Source organism: Syngnathus typhle, linkage group LG13 (assembly GCF_033458585.1).
Source record: "Syngnathus typhle isolate RoL2023-S1 ecotype Sweden linkage group LG13, RoL_Styp_1.0, whole genome shotgun sequence".
Taxonomy (NCBI): domain Eukaryota; kingdom Metazoa; phylum Chordata; class Actinopteri; order Syngnathiformes; family Syngnathidae; genus Syngnathus; species Syngnathus typhle.
The window spans coordinates 6,451,920-6,472,409 of record NC_083750.1 but is presented as its reverse complement, the minus strand read 5'-3'; the positions used below and the strand labels follow the sequence as shown (position 1 = coordinate 6,472,409).

The 20,490-nt window shown below is 46.5% G+C and overlaps 1 protein-coding gene across 2 annotated transcripts; it reads right to left on the bottom strand.

Moving 5' to 3' along the window:
* Positions 1–433: 433 nt before the first annotated feature.
* On the bottom strand, positions 434–20,489 carry atp1a2a (ATPase Na+/K+ transporting subunit alpha 2a). 2 transcript variants are annotated; one of them, XM_061294897.1, is made up of 24 exons: positions 20,321–20,489; positions 18,680–18,736; positions 17,774–17,833; positions 16,951–17,154; positions 15,378–15,491; positions 15,175–15,309; positions 14,433–14,550; positions 13,964–14,232; positions 13,436–13,634; positions 12,606–12,715; positions 11,083–11,217; positions 10,484–10,563; positions 9,857–9,966; positions 8,464–8,639; positions 7,823–7,959; positions 7,582–7,732; positions 6,542–6,710; positions 5,598–5,752; positions 4,590–4,713; positions 3,227–3,372; positions 3,025–3,155; positions 2,718–2,819; positions 2,547–2,638; positions 434–774 (listed from the first exon to the last, which is right to left on the bottom strand). In XM_061294897.1, the coding sequence occupies exons 1-24, from the start codon at positions 20,330–20,332 to the stop codon at positions 746–748; spliced, it is 3,015 nt and encodes a 1,004-aa protein (XP_061150881.1). In that variant the 5' UTR covers positions 20,333–20,489; the 3' UTR covers positions 434–745. The 2 variants fall into 2 exon arrangements, with proteins under 2 accessions (XP_061150881.1, XP_061150883.1); XM_061294899.1 differs by lacking the exon at positions 20,321–20,489 and adding an exon at positions 17,562–17,641.
* Position 20,490: the final 1 nt, after the last annotated feature.

Genomic DNA, 20,490 nt, shown 5'->3' with positions numbered 1-20,490 from the left:
GTGATGTAACGTGTTTTTTTATCAGGATATAATAATAATAATAATAATAATAATAATAATAATAATAATAATAATAATAATAATAATAATAATAATAATAATAATAATAATAATAATAATAATAATAATAATAATAATAATAATAATAATATAGATCCCTGGGTGTTAAACAATGTGAACAAAATAGTACAAGTAATAGACAAAAGCAAATTAATTTTGTTTTACAAAAACATTCAATGTTGGTTTCCCAAAGACTTATATCTTCATTTCATAAATCCCACTGAACAATGCATAGTTATATTTTAAAAAATATGAGTTAGGTTTTGTGTAATTTGTTTTATTTGGCAAGCAATCCCCAGCCAAGCAGAACCTGATATATTGACGAATCCCAGTGTCCCATTTTTTTGTAATGTATATGTATACTTCAAAAGAATGAGTTTTGTGTAATTTGTTTTATTTGGCAACCAATCCCCTGCCAAGCAGGTGATACATGATACATTGACGAATCCCGGTCTCCCATTTTCTTAAGTACAAACACTCAAAAGCCTAAATTCAGTGGCGATTATTAGCATCTGATCATCTCAGGCTAATTATATTTGTCATCTGATCCATGCAAATACTGCTTCAGACAGACAAACTGATCATTTCAGGCTAATTATATTTGTCATCTGTTCCATGCAAATACTGCTTCAGACAGACAAACTCACTCACTCTCTTGGACTTGGATGCTGACGTCTTGTGAATGCTAATAGTAAGTCTCCTGCTCCACCCAGCCTGTAAGACAAGAAACAGAGGCGGCAGCGTCAAAACAAAAGCAAAGCAAAAAAAAAAGAAGAAAGCAAGCCTTCATATCCTTTTTGGCATTCACTGATGGCGCTTTTTTGTTTCTGCAAATGAATCGGCTCGTAACTCTCCAGACGCGCTGATCAGCCGGCCGTGACACGCGCATTAACAGAGAAGATTAACTGTCACCATCAATTGTTATTGTGACCCGTGCCGTCATCGTTCCGGCAAATTTTGATCCATTGTTCACAGTCTTCGTAACTCTTCATCGGGCGCCGCGTAATTTCCTCTCTCGTTATTTTGCTCCCCGCGCTGTTGACAAGCGTAATCTGTTTCCTGTGGCGGGGCCGGATTAGAACGTAAACACGGCCGGCAGGCAAGCGTCGGTCAACTCATTGCAGGATTTTTTTTTAATTTACCACAATAACAATCAGATGGCTTCAAAGCCGCCAGCGGTGATCCACGCTTGGTTTGGAACTGATAAGCCGAGTTTTGAAGTAGAAAGCCTCAAATGAGCCCAACAAGGCTGACTTCCTGTGTCTTTATATTTTACGAGAGATTGCTACTAAAAAAAAGCGGCCATTTTACAACAATAAAGCGTCCTCCCAAAACCAGATTTGAGCTGTTTTTGAGTCGAGTGCAGTTCGCTATAACTCAACGGGGCCTCGTCAATGATTATTAATGACACGGGACACAAGCTATTTTTGCATTTACTCTCTGAGAAGTACTTGTCAGTACCGACATCAGCCGGCTCGCCCTTTCGGTCTTTTATTTTTATAGCGATGCAAATTGTACCATTTGCATTTTTTTCCCTATCAACACGGATAGCCGGCATTTTCGCTTTGTATTGATATTGACTCGAGTATTGTCACTTCAGAGTTATTATGAAGGCCATATTTTATTCATGAGGAGACCTCGGGCCGCTCAGGCGCCGGGAACTAAGGTGTCTGAGTGCTGAATAATTCTTCGCTGCGTGCAACGCTGAGGCTTCCACAGCATTCGAAATGATTACGGCTTGTCTGGGGCGTTTGATTACAGACAAAACGGCACTCGACATGCAAACTTGCGAGTTTCAACTTGATAAACACGCACAAATGAAGTCCACGTTGGGACACTGCGGCGTTATCATTTGGTGTTCAAAATTTGCTGCTTGAAACCAAAATCAAAGACCTCCTGTGTGCCTTTTTTGGCAGGTCTAGTCATGATAGATTTTGCTATGAAATTTCATGTTATCATCTGTTTATTTGAGTATCATAGGACAAAATGTCTAGGGAGTGACGGAGCACTAGAAATGAGCCTAAAACATCCGTTTCAAAACACTACACTCATGATAGACACAACTAGAAAAGAATATAATCCTCTAAGACAAGGAGCCCTTGAAATGACCCTAAAATGACTGCCCCAAACCAACATGTCAGACTTTTCAGGTTTGGATTTCTAAGATATGCCTACCAAATTTCACATTGTCATGGGAAGGTGGCTTCGGGGGCTGGATTAAAAAAACAAAAGCGAGGCAATTTCAGGAGGGCCGTCTGATTGCTTGCTAATATCTCTCGATACGCCAGGATGTTTGTTTTGATCAAAATCACAAGGCTGAGCCGGGACGAGAGACGCCGCAAAGTCGCTCTGGCGGGAAAATTGCCACTCACGGCTCTCGACACGCGAGTCCGACGCAATTTACTCTCGGGCTGCTTTATGAACAAGACAAAGAGGCGGGCCGGGAAAGCGTTTCATCTGGCTCTCTGGCTAATAAGCGCACTTACCTCCGGGGTTCCTCCGCAAAATTAATTTACGAACTTCGTCGTAGACAAAGATCAGAAGACTGTACGGGAAGGCGCAGAACCACCAGCCGATCCTGGGGAAGCGAGAGAGGAGGAATTCAAGTCAACAATGACAAGGGCAAAATGGCGCTTGTATTCAAACGGGTAGCCTGCCTGAGCGGGTACATGCGCAGGGCCACGTCCATTCCGGGGCAGTAAGAGAGGAACGCCGCCAGGGTCGTCTCAATGAACAAGCCAAAGATCAAGATCCTGTTCCTGTGGATGGATCATCGCAACACAACATCAATGAATCTATTCTGGTCCAACGAGTCTCTGAGTCACAGCTTTGATTCCATTCCGTCTCCGCCGAGGCTTTATCTTTGGTCTCGAACTCGACCTGCCTTTTGAATTTGTTTCCAGCCACACACACTTGCACAAGATTTGTCTGATTTTCCAACCTGAGCCTGAGCTTGGAGCTCACCTCATGCCCTGCTGGAAGAGCGAGTTCCTCCTGGTCTTGCAGATGATGAGGTCAGCCCATTGCACCACCACAATGCTGGAGAAGAAGGCCGTGTGGCACGTGAACTCCACAATCTTCCTCTGCTCGTAGGTCTGAGGAAGGCCGATGGCACTTACTAATGCGATGGCGTGTATGCGTGCGTGCGTGCGTGAGGGGTCCTCACCCACTGCTGCCCATAAAAGTCCTCCAAGTCGTTGAGCATGCGGTCATCCCAGTTGATGCGGATGCCAAACAGCGTCATCGGCGGGAAGCCATTCTCAGCCAAGATGACAAAGTAAGTGAAAAACCCGGCCAGAGCCTGAATCATACCTGGTGACACCCAAAGAGACAGAACTCAAGTTGTGAAGAAATGCAGCCCGGCCAAAAATACTTTTTTTCCGGTCTATGTTGATTATTTTTTAAAAACACAGTTTAGAGGAGAGCAAATTTGTACATGTATGAGGCAATGTGGTTGTGCCAGACACAGTCAAATCATCCAAGAACGCTAGCGTGGGATTTTTCAGGTGCGGCCAATGAAGTGAGCCGAGCTTCGGTTCGTCAGCCTCATCAGAGTGTGCAATGATGCATTTTCATGTCATCATTTGGCAGACGCTCTTCAGCAAACTGATTTGAGGGTGAAGGCGCCGGAGCCAGCGCCAGCCGCTGAGCGAGTGAGCACTAATAGAAATTCTGCTCATTTAAAAAGAAAAAAAAAAGTTCCGGAGGCATCGCACTGATGAAAAGCGGGGGGGAATAATTGAAATGAGCAAAATGTAATCAACTGATTCCACTTAACCCATTTAGAATCTTCAGAGTATTGAGAATGGAACGTCATCGGTCAGCGGTGCGAGAAAGATGCTCCGTCTGACACCTTTTGAGAACATTCTTGCCGCTTTCATCTTCACTTTGTATCGTATTTAGCCATTTATGCCAGAGGCACATTTCCGTGAGTGCTGAAGCTCTCCTAAATCAAAATCCATCACCTCTTGTAAGAAACGATCGGGTGATCTTCGGACGGCCGGAAGCAAGCCACAAAAAGCCAATAAGTGCATTTAATGCCAAGCCAGTCTACCGTGGTGGACATGCTGTTTAAGAACCTCCCGCAGAGTCCACTCCGGGAGGCCCCGTTCTGTAATCAATCTTCAATGTTTTTACGTCGGCGGCGCTCAAAGAGGCGACGGGATATCATTGGGCCGTGTCGTTGGCACCGTCCGGTGGCGCCCTGCCTTCTTTTGACCCATTTGGAGAGGTTTGTGAAATGTTGCCAGCCTTTTGAGTTTGTCCCCGTGCCGTCGACTGCATTTCAAGCCAGAGTAGACATGAAAGGCAGCCCAGGAGGCCGAGATGAAGTGGGATGCGCTCACATTGGCTACGCTCAATTTGCTGCAACACACAAGATCCATGTCTGCCCTGTTTGATTGTTTGGAATTTGATGGATAGATAGCGCTGCATTGAGCCATCCCCATGTTGACGCTGGGTGGGCGCCTTTTCCACACTCTTACACATTTTCTGCTCCATCCACGCCGCAAAGCGTCGCCGGTACGCACCGATCTGGCCGTAGGCCATACTGATGAGTCGTTCGTTGACCAGCTTGTCCGTTTTGGGGTTCCTGGGCTGCCGTTTCATAATGTCGCTCTCCGCTGTCTCGTAGGCCAATGAGATGGCAGGAACCTGCGGGCGGAGGATTCACACATCTACGACTGCTAGTACATTTCATTGGAAATTTGCATTGCGTGTCATAAAAGCTATCGAGCCGATGTCGTATGTTCGACGGCACCTGCAGTTCGAGCTGTCACCTCCCAAACGCGGATTTGATTGCTCGATTTTTTTTTTCTTAAATCCAAGTGTGACCGCACTTTGATGAGCATTTCGCCAGTAAAGGCTAAGAATAACCTCAGAAGGTGTCGCCAACAACACCTCGGAAGGGACGGCGCAAAGTTGAATGGCAACATACTGACAAACTCCTAACAACCTGCCACAACTCATCTTTTCTTTTTTTTCGCACGCTTGCGGAGGAACAACCGCTAAACTGGGAATCAGAGGAATCGTCTCAGCCGCCATTAATGCTTCTGCAAGTTGAACGCCTTTTCTGCCAGATAAAAGAACAAATACTGTCTGTCAGCAGGACGGATTAGTGGCGGGCTCTGCGGTGACCTCCATTAGCGACAACGGGAACAAAACCAGCGCTTGACACTTAGCGTGCACGTTGAAAGCGTTTCACTGTCGTCATCGTGCTTCCCGTGTCGCCAGAGACTGTCGGCACGCCACTCGTCTGCTGGCCGTAAGCCGTCACCAACAAAAGAGAAGAGACACACCAAGAAGTGAAAGACTTGACTGGTGTTTGTTAGTTTACGTTTGATGCCGTTCGGTACTACAAGCGCAAACGATTCGTGTGTGACAAACCGATTGTAAGCGGAACGATATCAAGAACCCACGCTTGAATTGAAAAAAGCAAGTCAGCCATATTGTTGTGAAGCGGCCATTTTAACCATTGGCCATGAAAAGAGGGCCCGGCCGGCTCTTCAGGGCTTGTCCGTTTGAAGGCCGCCACTCACCATGTCCGTGCCCAAGTCGATGCAGAGGATGGTGACGGTTCCCAGCGGAAGGGGAACGCTGGCGATAATGAAGAGCAGGAAGGGCGAGATCTCAGGGATGTTGCTGGTCAGCGTGTACGCAATGGATTTCTTCAGGTTGTCGAAGATCAGCCGTCCTGCAGACAGAAAACGAGCGAGGCATCAACGATCCTCATCATCAAGACCGGCTTTTCTTTTTCCCGGCGTTCCGGACTTGAAGTCAATTGAAAACGCGTCTGCCTCCAGCGCCAGGGAGGGACTTTATTAGCCGCGGCTGCCGGCGCTTTAGATTAAACGCCAGTCTCTGGCGGCCCCCTTCGCCTTTCAGAGCGCTTTAGATTGTTGTTTGCATAAAGTCCCCTCTGTGTGCGCGAGGCCTGATCATAAATATGCAAGCTCGGTGCTCATGCAAGACATCCCCGAGCCATCTGGGATGTTTTTTTATATACCAAGAAGCGTTTCGCGATTGTGACTTGAGGAGAAATAGCGCTCGCTACGTTTACGTGCATGCGCGCGCTTTTGAAAGCCAAAAGGGCGACGTTTACATCCCACGCAAAACGTTATGTGGATTGCTGAAACTGGTGTCAAAGGCTCCGCCCACACGTGGCGGCGTAGGCTACAATGCTTTGCAATTTGGCATAGCCCATCTGTCGAGCGCGGAAGGCAAACTTATTGAAAGTGAGCGCTACACTGACCAGTTTTGTGAAAAGAACTTGAAATTGATGTCAGGAAGAACAACAACTGTGTGAAGATGCTGATCGTGTCAGGTCTGTAATTACTAGCAATGCTTTAATATCGATTACTGGAGTAATGCCGTTTCGTGATTACGACACGTTTCATATCATTATTATTATAATAAATCAAGTCTTTTCCACAAGTGACTTGCTGCCATTGCCACTCGCTCCCTCCCTCCCTCGCTCACTCACCCTCCTCCACGCCGGTGACGATGGAGGCAAAGTTGTCATCAAGCAGGATCATGTCGGCCGCCTGCTTGGAAACGTCTGAGCCGGCGATCCCCATGGCGACGCCGATGTCGGCCTTCTTCAGGGCCGGCGAGTCGTTGACGCCATCACCCGTCACGGCCACGATGGCCCCCTGGGTGAACCCCGAATTTTATGTCAAGAAGTGTGAGATAAGTGCCATGATTTAAGCCCCACGCACTTTCCTCTTAATAACGTCTTTTGGAGAGAGTCTCCGGGGAGATTAAACGAGCAATAGAATTGAGTCGTAATCATTCGGTGGGCACAGTGAGAGGAAGTCCGGAGGGAAATTGGAGTTTGACCTCAAGTGTGCTCACCCACAGACGCCACAGGCATCGATTAAAATATAGCGAGTACACACAATTACGTATGCTCAACCGACTATTCGTCGCTGCCTACTCACACTGAAATAATAAACACATACACACAAACCTGTTTTCAGTGGCAATGGCCAGTTTAGACATTCAAGTGCATTCAAAACAGACTCTCATTCGACACACACACACACACACACGCTAACATTGAGCGGCCGCATTGGTATGCAGCCACATGCTTTCCTAAGACGACAACATTCAGGCTTCTTAGCACACACTTGCGCACGGTCCGATCCTCATGAATATCTTGTGTCCTTCTATGTAGATGCCAACGGAAAAGAGACACAGTCCCCATGAATGAGCATGGACAGGAACGCATACACACATACAAACAGACAGAAACACACAAGAAAAACAAAACATAGGAAAAGTTGGACGGGACGGGACCACTTCTAGCATACAGAGGCAAACAGCTCTACCTTGTGCGACTCTACTTATTTAGCCATTTTTAGCAGTAAAAAAGTTCTTCAAGGACACCTAGACAAGACGCATGCACACAATCACAAATTGGGACCTGAAACAAAGACACGGTCTCTTCAACAACAAAAATAGGGAGATAGTAAGTTCAAGACCCTGAACATAAGACACATTTATAGTCCCTCCTTCCCTCACCTGTCTTTGGCATCCCTCCACGATGATGAGCTTCTGCTGCGGCGAAGTGCGGGCAAACACAATCTCGGTATGGTTCTTTAGTAGGTCGTCCAGGTACTCGGCGCTCATGTGCTTCAGGTCCGAACCGTGGACCACGCAGGCCTTGGCGTCCCTGTGTGGCAGAGAGGGCTGTGATCATCCTCATTTGGCACGCCGTTGCAAAATCCAGGCAAATGCCGAAAAAAAGTTGAAACCGAGGTACCTGGGGTTGACCTGGCTGAGCGGGATGTCGAGGCGCTCGGCGATGTCCTCCGCCGTCTCGTTGCCCTCGGAGATGATGCCTACCCCCTTGGCGATGGCCTTGGCCGTGATGGGGTGGTCACCGGTGACCATGATAACCTGAGCGCACAGCATCGTCCCGGCATCATTCCACGTACGATACCGCGGGGCCCGTCGCAAGAACGTTAGCGCTTTGTTGAAAAACGTGTGGCCGAAGCTTTGTGATAACCCCATACTCCCCAAACTAGAACACACACACGTATATTGAAATTTCGGGAGTATGAGCGTGTCCTCCAGAATCAGCCGTCGTTGGTTCTCCCAAATATCCGTCAGTCAGGGTGAGGCCTCCGACGTGTAGACCAAACGCGGTGACACGCTTCACTTTCATTTGCGCCAACATCACAGAAAGCCTCCAACCTGGGCGGCAAATCTTCTACGATTGAGCTTTAAATGCATCACGCGTCGTCCGCCCGCATCTTTATTTGCACGCCGCCCTACAAACACGTCTATATGGATATGATATGTAGATAGACGACACGGCCGGAAGTTTCCGAGGAGCGCTTCTCATCAGTATTGGAATGACGCGACGGGAAACAGCTTTCGCCTCTAGACAAAAACAATTACCTTGATGCCAGCCGAGCGGCATTTACCCACGGCGTCGGGCACGGCGGCGCGCGGCGGATCAATCATGGAGATGAGGCCCAGGAAGCAGAGCTTCTCGGTGGGGAAGTTCACCTCGTCGCAGTCGAAGGCGAACCCTCGGGGGAACTGAGACCCCGGCAGGTTCTGGTGGCAGAAGCCTGAATAAAAAGCACACAAGACAGTGAATAGCGAAAACTAGAATTAATTTAAAAAAAGCACGTTTCATAGATAACGGATGGATTGATGGATGGATGTTGCCCATTTAATTAAATAATATGTGTGTATATATATATATATATATATATATATATATATATATATATATATATATATATGAGAAAAAACGGTGTGTGTATATATATATATATATATATATATATATATATATATACACACACCGTTTTTTCTCATGTATAATGCGCAAAATGTAACTAATTTATTGTCCTAAAATCTGGGGTGCGCATTATACATGGGTACAAAAATATATATATATTTATTTATTTATTTATTTTTTAATCCGGATATGATACGGAGGCCGCCATTACAGATGCGCTTTCTTCTCTGCTGTTCACTTCAAACACGCTCCATACGAACACAATGCTCTCGTATCAGACGCTTGCTCGATCACCTGCTCGTTTGCTGTCACAATGTACCCTACACAAATCTGAAACATTTCTTCGCTATCGGGTTTGCTAGCGCATGCGCAGTGATACTGACCGGCAGAATAACATCCGGTTGTTCCCAAAGATGATCTTTTTTCTGAAATAATTTTACGTTTACGGACTTAAGTAGGAGTCAAAATTTGGGTGCGTATTATACATGGGTACAGGCTTTTTTCCAGCATCAACATGCCATTTTTAGGGTGCGTATTATACATGGGGGCGCATTATACATGGAAAAAAACGGTATATATTTTTTTTTTTCATTATATTATTATTGAATAATAGTTGTGTGCCTACAATGTCATTTTAAAAAGGGTTCGATACCCCCAGAATTGTACACTAGAAATATTGAGCGAGTGAAAGCTTTGAGGCTTTGGGATTGATTGCGATATTTTGCATCCAAAGTGTGACTTCTTGCGCTACTAATCAACGGCGGCGTCCGTCCGCCGTAGCCTTGAAGTCTTCATATAATAGATTTACGTTGCAGTTGAGGAACGTCTGCAGCCGCCGTAAACGCGTCGCCAACATTTTGTGTCTCCTCAGCGTTTGGGTGGGTCCAGGCGGCGAGCCTTCTCATTTGGATAAAGTGCAGCGATAAACACGGCGCACTTCTTACGAGGGACATTTGGCTCTTAGCCGAGGAGAGGATAAAAGATAATGGACGCCCGACGCTATCTATCTCCTCCCCGGCGGGTAACAAAAACACGACCCACCGAGCACTCGCTCCCCGAGCCCGCCCAGGTCCATGTAGGCGTTCTGGAAGGCATCTCGCCAGTTGTCGTCCATGGGCTGCTCCTGGCCGTGGAGCATGATGGTGCTGCACCTGCGGGAAAATTAAGAACCCATTTGCTAATGAGCCAGTGAAATATAGACTGTCAGCAAATCTGGAGTTTTGCTGGCTGCTTTTTGCCCGCTTGAGTCAATACCGAGAGTGTTTCTAAATTCAGGATACGTATTTGAAGGTGGAGTCAGTTACGTACTGAAGAAATTTGTATTTCTGTCTTTTCCACGACCTAAAAGAAAGTGTCAAATTACAAAAAACGATTCAAATCAGTCAATTGGATTTGTGATTGAAGAGACATTTTTAAAAATTGGCCAGCCAGACAAGCAAAGATTCATATCCAAATGCTTATTAGTATATACGGTGAGCAGTTTGACTGTGTTTGACTCTAATATCAGAAGTTGATGGTCAGGCATGGTCCGGCCAGGCAGTTGTTGGCAGTAAGCGCTTGCCCTCACTGGCCGTTTGCGAGACCAAACACAGGTCAGCTTTGCAGTCTTTTTGCGCACCGGTACGTGTCGAGGCCAGTCTCCCATTGATCCATTATTGATGCACCAACCTGTCCAGGATTCTCTCCGGCGCTCCCTTCATGACCAGAATATGACCGGAAGGATTGTCCTCTGCTTTATGGATGGAGAGCTTTAAGAGAGGAGAGAGACGGAAGGGTGGGGGCGGGGCGGGGAGCAGCAAGATCCAGTTAGAGGGCATCAATAAATCACCGTTGTCCTCCTGCGGTGCTGCGGCATGCGACAAAATGAAATAAACATCAATCAAATGAATGATTTAAATGTTAAATATTTACTTTGACACGCATTTTACTTGAAGCACCCCAGCCCCCGCCGGGAGGGAAAGAGCACCATGAAATAATGACGTCCATTAAAGTTAATCAAAGCGAGTGGGCGGGACCTCGCGGCTGATCGGCTTAGATCGATTACTTAGGCCTGGAGCTTCTCTTAGTTAGTGTTTTACGATTACACCAACACTCGAGAGGAAGAGGTCCTCTTTGTGCTTGCTGGGACAGTTTTTAAAAATCTAACATCATACCTTTCTCTTTTTTTCTTGTTGCCCTCAGGTATTTTTTAACCAGGGTAATGATAATTGGAAGGGGCATTCTTAATTGTATTTTTTTTCCATCTGTTCATTTTTGCCACAAAATACCTGGTACTTGTTGGTGGAGTTGAAGGGGATCTCGGCCACTTTGGCGTTGAGGCTTCGCATCTTCGGAACGCTGCCACAACACAGCTCGATGCACTTAAGCAGCGCCGACTCGGATGCGTCTCCCGTTGTCTCCCGCTGCAGGAAACACAGAAGTGCACGTTAGCGATTCAGCTAGAAAAGAGGCTTGTCTTTGCCACGGTGCAGCGGAAGCTTTTGCCTGCGGGTGTTCTTTAATTGATTAAAGTTGCACCCCAGAGAGTATTGTTCACTCACATTATGCCGCTGATTAATATTGCAAAGCAGAGCTGAGCGAGCCACATCTGCATCACCCAGAATTGTAGCCTTATTGTCCTTGCACTTTTCTGACAATGGTAACATGAATCGAGAATGACATTTTTGACAATAATAAAAATTAGAAAATCAAGCATGGTAGCAAACAATGCTAGCAGTATATACTGAGTACAGAAAAGCCTGTGGCACCATTGATTCAAGGGTGGCTTATTGTAATTGACAATTACTCAAATGCTAAAAAGCTAACTGTGGAATGCTAACATAGCAAGAAAGTGCTACAGCAATCTAATGGGGATTTCACCTGCAGCTATATGTGGCAAAATGTGTCTTGAGTGTGATAAAAGGTGGGAGCTTTCTTTTTAACAAGTACAAGGTACGTTTTTAGAATGATATAACTCTCTGGACTTTTTACAGATCTTTTTTTTTTGCATATTTGTGTATAGAAAAATGTGTTCTTTTTTTGGAAAAAGTGGCCAATTCAATGCAAAAAAATATCCTTGGACCCTTGATAATGTAACCGGATGAGGGAACGGAGTAGGTCATCCCCAAAAACACTTAAGGGGTCATCCATTTCCTGAACTCCGCAACATGACTAATTGAAATTCATACATGGTCGGCATAGCCAATTATGCAAAGGTACTTATAAAATGTAATGACATGTTATTGAGGAGGCTGTTTTTTACAGCATTATTTCAATCAATTAAAGTCCATTCTGGCAGCAGCTCCATTAAAGTGCTATTTAGAACCTAATAATAGAGTTCTGTGAAGGCTTGGCTGCTCCCTGCTGACACTCTGCATTAGAGTGTGAAAGTACTGACGCTTTTTATGCACTTTTAATTGGCTGCAGACACCTGTGGAGCTCTGAGAGATTCATGAGCAGGGGGGAAAAGTTCTACGCAAAGCAATTCTAGTAGAAGACTGAGATGAGTTGCCGTTTTAACTTTGGCACCGAGCAAAAGGGCAAAGGATAGCATCCTAACAGCCAGTATGCTAACAGCTAGGGTCAGTGTGGACAAGTGCTAAGAGTATCCTGCTCTAGCAGTGCAAGGTTTAACATTAGTGCTTATTTGCGTATGTTACGAATCAAACCAGATATCAAATGAGAATGGATCAAATGACACACAAACAATTTATAGGATCATGTTCCACCTTAAATAGTCCTACTGAAACTACAAGTGCAAGCGTTACTGGTGAATGGAAACTTTTGTCGTGTGCGTTGAGAGTTTGCGCACCATCAAGATGGGTACTTGCTCCTGTCCCGCTCTGAAGTCGGCCCGGTTACACAGGGCAGCCACGCGAGACAATGCCGCCCACGTCGCAGAACTCTTGTCAAAACACGACCCTGCAAGTAGAGCGGCGATGGGAGCAGTGTGAGATTCTGTTGTTGTTGTGATGATGGAGTCATGCAATATGCATGCTAGCAGTTAGCAGCCACATCTCACACAATAGCACAGAAGGACTGCAGGTCAGTAACAAGAACTTTCTTCCACTGGGATTTTTCAATTTAAATCTATATCCGTTCCAACATTTGTATGATGATTTCTCTGAAGCAATTTCTGTGAAAATGACCTTCACTTCAGCGTGGGAACCCTCTGCATTCATTTTTCACTTCACGTCACCAGTTTGCTGAATTCAGAGGCAGAATGTAAGCAAAGACGGATGGAATGACGAGTGTGCCGCTGCTTTCATATCAATGAGTCGCCCTCCTTTTTACATGAAAGTAAATACGGCTACTCTTTTGAATCAGAAGTGATCAAATACTGTCTTGCTCACAAGATGACCTAGCTATAAACATTAATCATGGCTTTGAGGAAGAGTACATCTTGTTGCAATTTAGTCAAACGTGTGTGGCTCTCACCAGGTTAGCCAGCTTATTGTTATGCTTCAAACACCCAATGTTACTCAAGGACCGCTGGGAAGGCGCCCCCCTCTGCTGCTGCTGCTGCAGTTCAATTAATCGAAGCGACGGCGTGCACTGCAGCAGCCCGGCTCGCTCTGTGAGTGAACGCTGAACAGATGAATCTCGGCAGGTGGTTTCGCACTCCTCCCCCCTCCTACCCACCGCTCTGGTCCTCGGTGGTGTCGGCCTCGTGGATCTGGTTGTCGAACCACATGTGTGCGACGGTCATGCGGTTCTGCGTCAGCGTGCCCGTCTTGTCCGAGCAGATGGTGGAGGTGGAGCCCAGCGTCTCCACGGCCTCCAGGTTCTTCACCAGGCAGTTCTTCTTGGCCATGCGCTTGGCCGTCAGGGTCAGGCACACCTGGGAGGAGCAAGAACGAGATGAAAGCGAAAGATGATGAAGAGGAGCGATGGAGCAAGATGTGTTTGAGGGCCATCTGGGACATAAATACTGTATATGACCGCCGCACACGTTCAACATGCCGGCGTGATGCATCAAACCGCATTCGTGCGAGTCATTGAAATTCACCGGGGCTAGCTGCCGCACACCATTACATAATTGTGTGTTTGGACTTGGTGAAGCAGCATGTGGTTTATTTGCATACACTGCAACTCTATGAGGCGACGAAGGAAGAAACCTCCGCAATTCAGACAAATCCATTTTTCTCTACAGGTACATCATATACTCACGGTGACAGTGGCCAAGAGACCTTCGGGCACGTTGGCCACGATGATGCCGATGAGGAAGATGACTGCCTCCAGCCAGAGGTAGCCCAGGATGAAGGAAAGCACGAAGAAGCTGACTCCCAGGAAGACGGCCACGCCCGTGATGATGTGGATGAAGTGCTCGATCTCGATGTTGATGGGCGTGCGCCGCACCTCCAGCTCCGACGCCAGCGTGGCGATGCGGCCCATCACTGTGCGGTCCCCGGTGGCGATCGCCACGCCGTGGGCTGTGCCTGGGGCGAGAGATTGACCCGTCACAGCGGTTCCGGAGGACACCACCCAGATGAGCTTCCTAACAACCAAAACCTTTGAGTCCCTCCTGCTAAATGTCTAATCTGGGTCTAGATGTAGAAAAAGAAGCCCCGCTGCCCGATAAAGTCAAAGCAAAGTGTGGCTAGTGAGAGCGAGCCGGCTCCAGATGTGGCCTACTGACCCTCCACGCAGTTGGTGGAGAAGAAACAGATGTTGCGGGTCTCCAGAGGGTTGTCCTGCGTGAAGTCGGGAGAGCGAGTCTGAGGCTCCGACTCGCCGGTCAGAGACGAGTTGTCCACCTTTGGAAGGAGACACAGTGACATATGGTAACGCACTTGTCAGGTCAAAAAAAAAAGCTGTAATCTGTCATCATTTAAGGTCGTCAAGCGTGTGAGGACGGCTAATTCGTTTGTTCGACAAAAATAAAAAATGGCATCAAATAACTCAGCATTAATAATGATAATGAGGTTGTTTACAAATAGTTTTGTTGATCAAATGTGACAAGTATTAAAGAGAAAGTCACACAACAATAAGTTGCGACATGCAGCAAAGCTACAGAAAGAAAGATGTATCGTTTGGTTTTGTGACGCAAATTTTATAGATTTGTTTTTTTGTGAGGATGTTTATCATATTTTCGTATTGATTATAGTAAATGACCTTATTAGGGATGTTTGATTGCACTTGTTTTCAAACGGATGCCTCTACGAGTATTCACTCCTTAAGTATTCACCGCCGATACCTTGAGTACTTTGGATCCATAAAATGTCATTGAACACAATGACAACAAAAAGCAGCCTTTCTGAAAGGTGCTGATTCAGTATAGCGCCAACTACTGTAGAGGAGGACCTAGTTGTTTTATTTGATTTTTTTTTTGCCTTAAGTATTTTGTCGCCGTCAAATCCCGGTCCGCTCGGTGCCCTCACCTTACATCCGCTGGCGGAGACCACCCGCAGGTCGGCTGGGATGCGATCGCCGCCTTTGACCTCCACCAGATCTCCCTGCACCACCAGCTCGGCGTCAATCTGCATCTTTTGCCCCTCCCGGATCACCACGGCTTGCTGCGGCCAAAGACACACGAGTCGGGTGAGGCGGCTTTCTTTGAATAGAGGAAGTTGGCGCCGCTCACCTGAGGAACCATCTTCTTGAAGGAGTCCATGATCCGTGAGCTCTTGGCCTCTTGGTAGTACGAGAAACAGCCAGTGACGATGACCACGGCGGCCAGCACCACGCCCAGGTACAGCTGCAAACAGTAGACATGGATACGGCATTGTTCTCGTCGCGGTGACGTTGGCTCGTTTTATAGGGCGGGTCTGTCTCTTGCAGGGCGCCGGGCCCCTGCAAAACTTTGATAGCGTGTCGATTGTTTTTTCATTTGGACTGCCTTGAAAGCTTGCAGCGGTGACATGACGACCGTCATGACCCACATGCAGGAAAATGTTCAATCTTGACCACTCTGTGTTTTTTTGAGGGACTGCCAACGCTTGCTTGGATCTAGACTTTGATGAAAAAAGATTTTCAAGCAAGTGAGTCCTCATGTTCTATTCCAGTACATTTGGACCAGTCCGAGAAGAGACAGCCTGGCCAGGCGCCGATTCTTTTTCATGAAGCCTCTCTCATATTTTCAGCGAGCATCTTTGGCAGCCAGCTGCTGCCTTCATGAAGCCAGCGTCCCGGAACATCAAATCCCTCTTGAAATTTTTGCCTCAGCCTTTCGTTTTTTTTCTTTTCCGCACGTTTATCCAACAGCGACGACACACTCGGCGGGCGTGTACAAATCCAGCGGAGCGAGAAAGACATTTGTTACCTCGCAAAACGCCTCGTCGCTTTGGCTTCCCGTCGATGCTTCTGCCGAATGTCTCTTTTACTTCGCCGCACTCACGAGGGGGCATTTGATAAAAGTTGGAAACGTCAAACATTCCACGAGGAAAAGAGTGAATCAGTGTACCGCAACTTCCAAGACAATAAAAATTGCTTTTAGTGGCGCCATCAGGGCGCAACTTTTTGTCCGACTCTCCAGCATAATATTTGCTTTGCATATTTAGACCTGTGAAGACATTTCTCAGTGTCCGTCATTGGCGTGTTTATGGCCCACATGTCTTGTTAGCGCTAATTGGTGCTAAGAGCTAGCGCGGCTGTTCATGGACGGTGCATTATGCATGTGCGGAGAGTGACAGAGCTGCCGCCTTTGAAGCGTGCGGCGGAACACGAGTCACCCGCACAACGTGGCGAGATGGCAATCGTAAGGGGGAGATTAATGTTATCGCCGCCGCGCACGCCAGCCCCCGATCCGCCTCGCCTCGCCCCCACCTGCGACGCCCTCCATTACGCAACGCCTCTAAATGCTGAATAATGATTGCGTAATGGCCGGCCGGCGGCCATAAAAGGCACAACGGATGACTGCTCGGCTCCATTTGCTGGCGTATTTAAGCGGGCTGATGCGGCCAAGTAAGGGACGCTTGTCTTCCATTATTCTGTTACCGATGCTCCATTGTAACTCGGATGCGTTTTCAGAGGCCTTGCTGTTTACAGGACCACCAACGAGATGATGGTGTTCATCCTTGACCTAATGAAACACGCTCCTTCTTCGAATGAATGCAAAGCGAGAATTTGTTTTCCTGGTTCAAAACGTTTGGTACCGGACAGCAGCGGGTGGTTGTGAGGTGCACGCGGCGTGGATGCGGCACAGGCGGGGCCCTCACGTTGTCGTTGGGCGGCTCATCCTCGGTGGCCACCTGAATGCTGTAGGCCAGGAAGCAGAGGATGGCGCCGATCCACAGCAAAATGGAAAAGCCGCCGAACAGTTGCCGGCAGAACTTGATCCACTCGGGCGTGGTCGGCGGTGGCGTCAGGGCGTTTGGCCCGTCTCTGGCCAGAACCTGAGCCGCCTTGGCGTTGGTGAGGCCCTGCGGGAGTCAAGAGGACCAAGAAAACCGTGGGTTTGTGGCGGCGGCAAAGGCAGTGAGCATCTGGACGTGACTTACGGCATTTTGTATCTTTTCGAGCATTCAACAAACGGCGCCTGTGGCTCTCCTTGCATCAAAGTGCCTTTAGTTGCTCCATTTTTTGGAGCATTTTCAAATTTATTTAAAGACAGTATAACCGCCAGGTATTCATACATAAATACTTCCCCCCCACTGTTCTGTTGCGTGCTTGCCCATTTGCCAGCCTCCCCCCGCCAGCACTGTAAAACTGCCACATGTAACTTTATTGAACATTTTGTCCTAATTTTGACACCCAATAAAAATCAGGCGTGAGATGTAGCTTTGCCTTGGTCACACTGTGTGTGCGTGCGTGTGGGCATGTGTCATACTTTGATTTGCACACGATCCTTGTGAGATCTCATCGACCGCTTGGCTTGCGGTTTGGTGTGTCAACACATCAATTGGCTGTCTGGAACATTGCCACCATTTTTTTTAACGACATTCTCAGCCGCAAAAAAAAAAAAAAAAAAAAAGAAAAAAAGAGTGGGTGATTGAGGGGTAACGTGACCACTCGACATACTGTACGTCTTTGTGTACGTACCGTGGCAGGGTCCAGTCCATATCGCTTGCACAGCTCATCTACTGAGATTTTGTGGTCATCCTGCAAAAGAAAAAGCCCAATGCTTTTAGCGGCGGTGTACATACAGCGAAAGTCAGTGAATAATTTAAAATACCATTTAATAATCAAACGTTCCATTAAATAACTAAATAAAACATTACATTAAAAAAAACATTCCATAATTAATCACTTACTAATAATTAATAAGGTCAAAGAAAGTAGCAGGTTGCAGAAATGAAAACAATATTTCAAAGTTGAAATTTATTAATGAGTCACTTTTATTAATGGCTTCATTAATTTAGTTGTATTTAATAGTCCATTTTATTTAGCTATGTTGTTATTCAATTATTAAACACATCACGCCAAAAGTCAACAGCACTTTCGGAATTTGCCCAAATTTTTTTTGCACGTAATTTACAAAGTCACTGAAGCATTCCTAAGGTCTGCTGTACTGAACACGGCGAGCAAAAATCACGCTGACAGAGAGCAAGCGAGGATGAGGGCGGGCTGACGAAAGCTGAGCGCAACACTTGTCAGGATGCTCGGTGCCCAAAAGCTCCGTCTGACAAGTGGCGCTTCATAAGATGACCGACGGCGAAGTGAGGCCGCATTTCACGCTGGTGTTTCTGACACAGGCGTAGAGTCGCCCCACGCTGCCGGTAGCCCACAAATTATTCAGCGTCAGAGTACAAAGCAGCCCCAGCAAGAAGGCACTTGCTTGTGTGTGGCGGCCATTGGGAGTCGGTCATCTGATATACGACTAAAAATGCTAATCCCACTAGTACGCATAGTGTTGACACCGAGATTCACCTCATTCAGCACCTTTTTGCATTCCATACAACTCAAGCACCAAATGCTAATGCTATTGGTGAATGTCAAGAAGCTTACCAAGGCCACCTCCTTCTTCAGCTCATCTAAATCCCGGTTCTTCTTCTTTGTGCCACACTGCAGGGACCAAGATGACATCATCAGTCCAATAAAAAGGTTGTACTTTGTCTTTATTCAAAATACTTTTTTCACCAAATGTTTTTGTCTAGTATTTGTCCAATATGTCATATACAGTGTTAAAATTTTATCAAATCCCATTTTATTTCAAATAATCTTTCACAACCCTGAACACCTAAACAAGTTCTAAAATTAAATGCCATTCTTTTTTGCAGAGTGATTGTAATATTTTTTTTTAAATGAACTGTACATTTTGTCCAATATAAGACATCTGTTTTTTTTTATTCGTATTTCCTGGATTTGAAGAATAGATTAGTTCGGTTCTACGTTTGCATCCTGTGCGCATTCACACTCTGCGCGTGAAAGAGCGCCTGCGGCGCATGCTAATTATCTCGTCACCAGGGGAAAGCGGAAGTCACCTGCCGCTGTCAGTCTCTGCAAGCGCCTGGCGCTCGCCCACCCACCCCAAAACAGGCACGGAGGGAAAAGTAATCAAACGGAGCCAAAGCGGCAGCGAAAAGACCAAAATGGTGTCTGGCAGAGCAATTCTTCGACAAGATTACCCCCTCCTGTCCCGCCATAAAGCTAAATGGAATGGGGCCCGACGGCGACCGATAAACCCACAATTGCGTCATTATGCAAATAAAAATCAAACCGGGAAGGATATTTGCTCATCTCATCCTGAGATGCTAAGTGTGTCGGAAATAAAGTTAGAGCAAAGCAATCGGTAGTTTTTTTTTTTTGGGCTAATTTACTTTGCGGGAAAGAAACCCCTTTTTTTGGGGGGGAAAGGCAGCTTCTCTTGGACACTTGAAATTTGGTAGCTATAGTTCTATCATGGAAACAGCCACTTTGAGTTAATGCTCTTCTCGTCTGTAATAATGCAGCCATCCGATGTGAGCGCAGATGCTGGATGAAGACTTTTGGTTTTTTTCACGCCATACATTCCAAATGAGGCCACGGTCTTGTGGAATTTCCCGGATCCAAGACAAATAAAGGCTTATTCAAGTCTTATCTTCTTTTCTGAAACAAGCAGCTCAGAAAGTGCACAAGGGAAATCATTGAAATTGTTCAGGCTCCGCCTCCAGCAATCATTGGACCTGCCCATCATCGCCGCAGATGTTTTGTATCCTTCATGCTTTTTTCCCCTTATATTTTGGGTGCAATTTTTGCAATTTAACCCAATCAGAGCACATAGGACTCACAAACTTTACGACAACTTCGCAATGGAAGATTTAACCCAATCAAAGCACAGTTTAATAAGCCTCAGAAACTGTACAAAAAGTTTCAACACAATTACCCTACATGGGTTCATCGTCATCACTTTGGGACTTTTTATCAGCAAATATTTATAGATTTTCCATTCAATATCTGTGAGTTGTGTTAAAAGCCTACTGTGAGTAAACTAATGCTAGCGCAGGAAATATTTTCAAGCCAAATACCAAAGTGTTTAGTTGAGGCGAAATAACAGCAGCAGCTCACATTTTGGACTCAAATGTGGTCAGCATGTGTTACCAATTTGACGGCTGACTCGTATTGATGTCAAATATCTTCACAAATTAATGAGGAAAGAAATAAACTTACCCCTTTGCCCATGTTGGACGTCCACAAGCCGCCAGCTTTAGAAGTTAACCAGCGCCACCCCAAACACGCGTGGCTTTTTAGGGGGGCCTGACAACATATCCTGCTCTCCCCTTCCCGCCCACAGGGGTAACCCGAGCCAGGCAAGCCCCCCAGTCCCCCACCATTGACCC

Bases quoted from the DNA above. Each gene is read 5' to 3' on its own strand.
- atp1a2a (XM_061294897.1), bottom strand. The intron at 17,155-17,773 runs GTACGTACACAA...TGACTCCCGCAG, and splicing joins ATGGACTGGACCCTGCCACG to GGCCTCACCAACGCCAAGGC. The intron at 775-2,546 runs GTAAGTGCGCTT...CTTGTCTTACAG, and splicing joins TTTGCGGAGGAACCCCGGAG to GCTGGGTGGAGCAGGAGACT.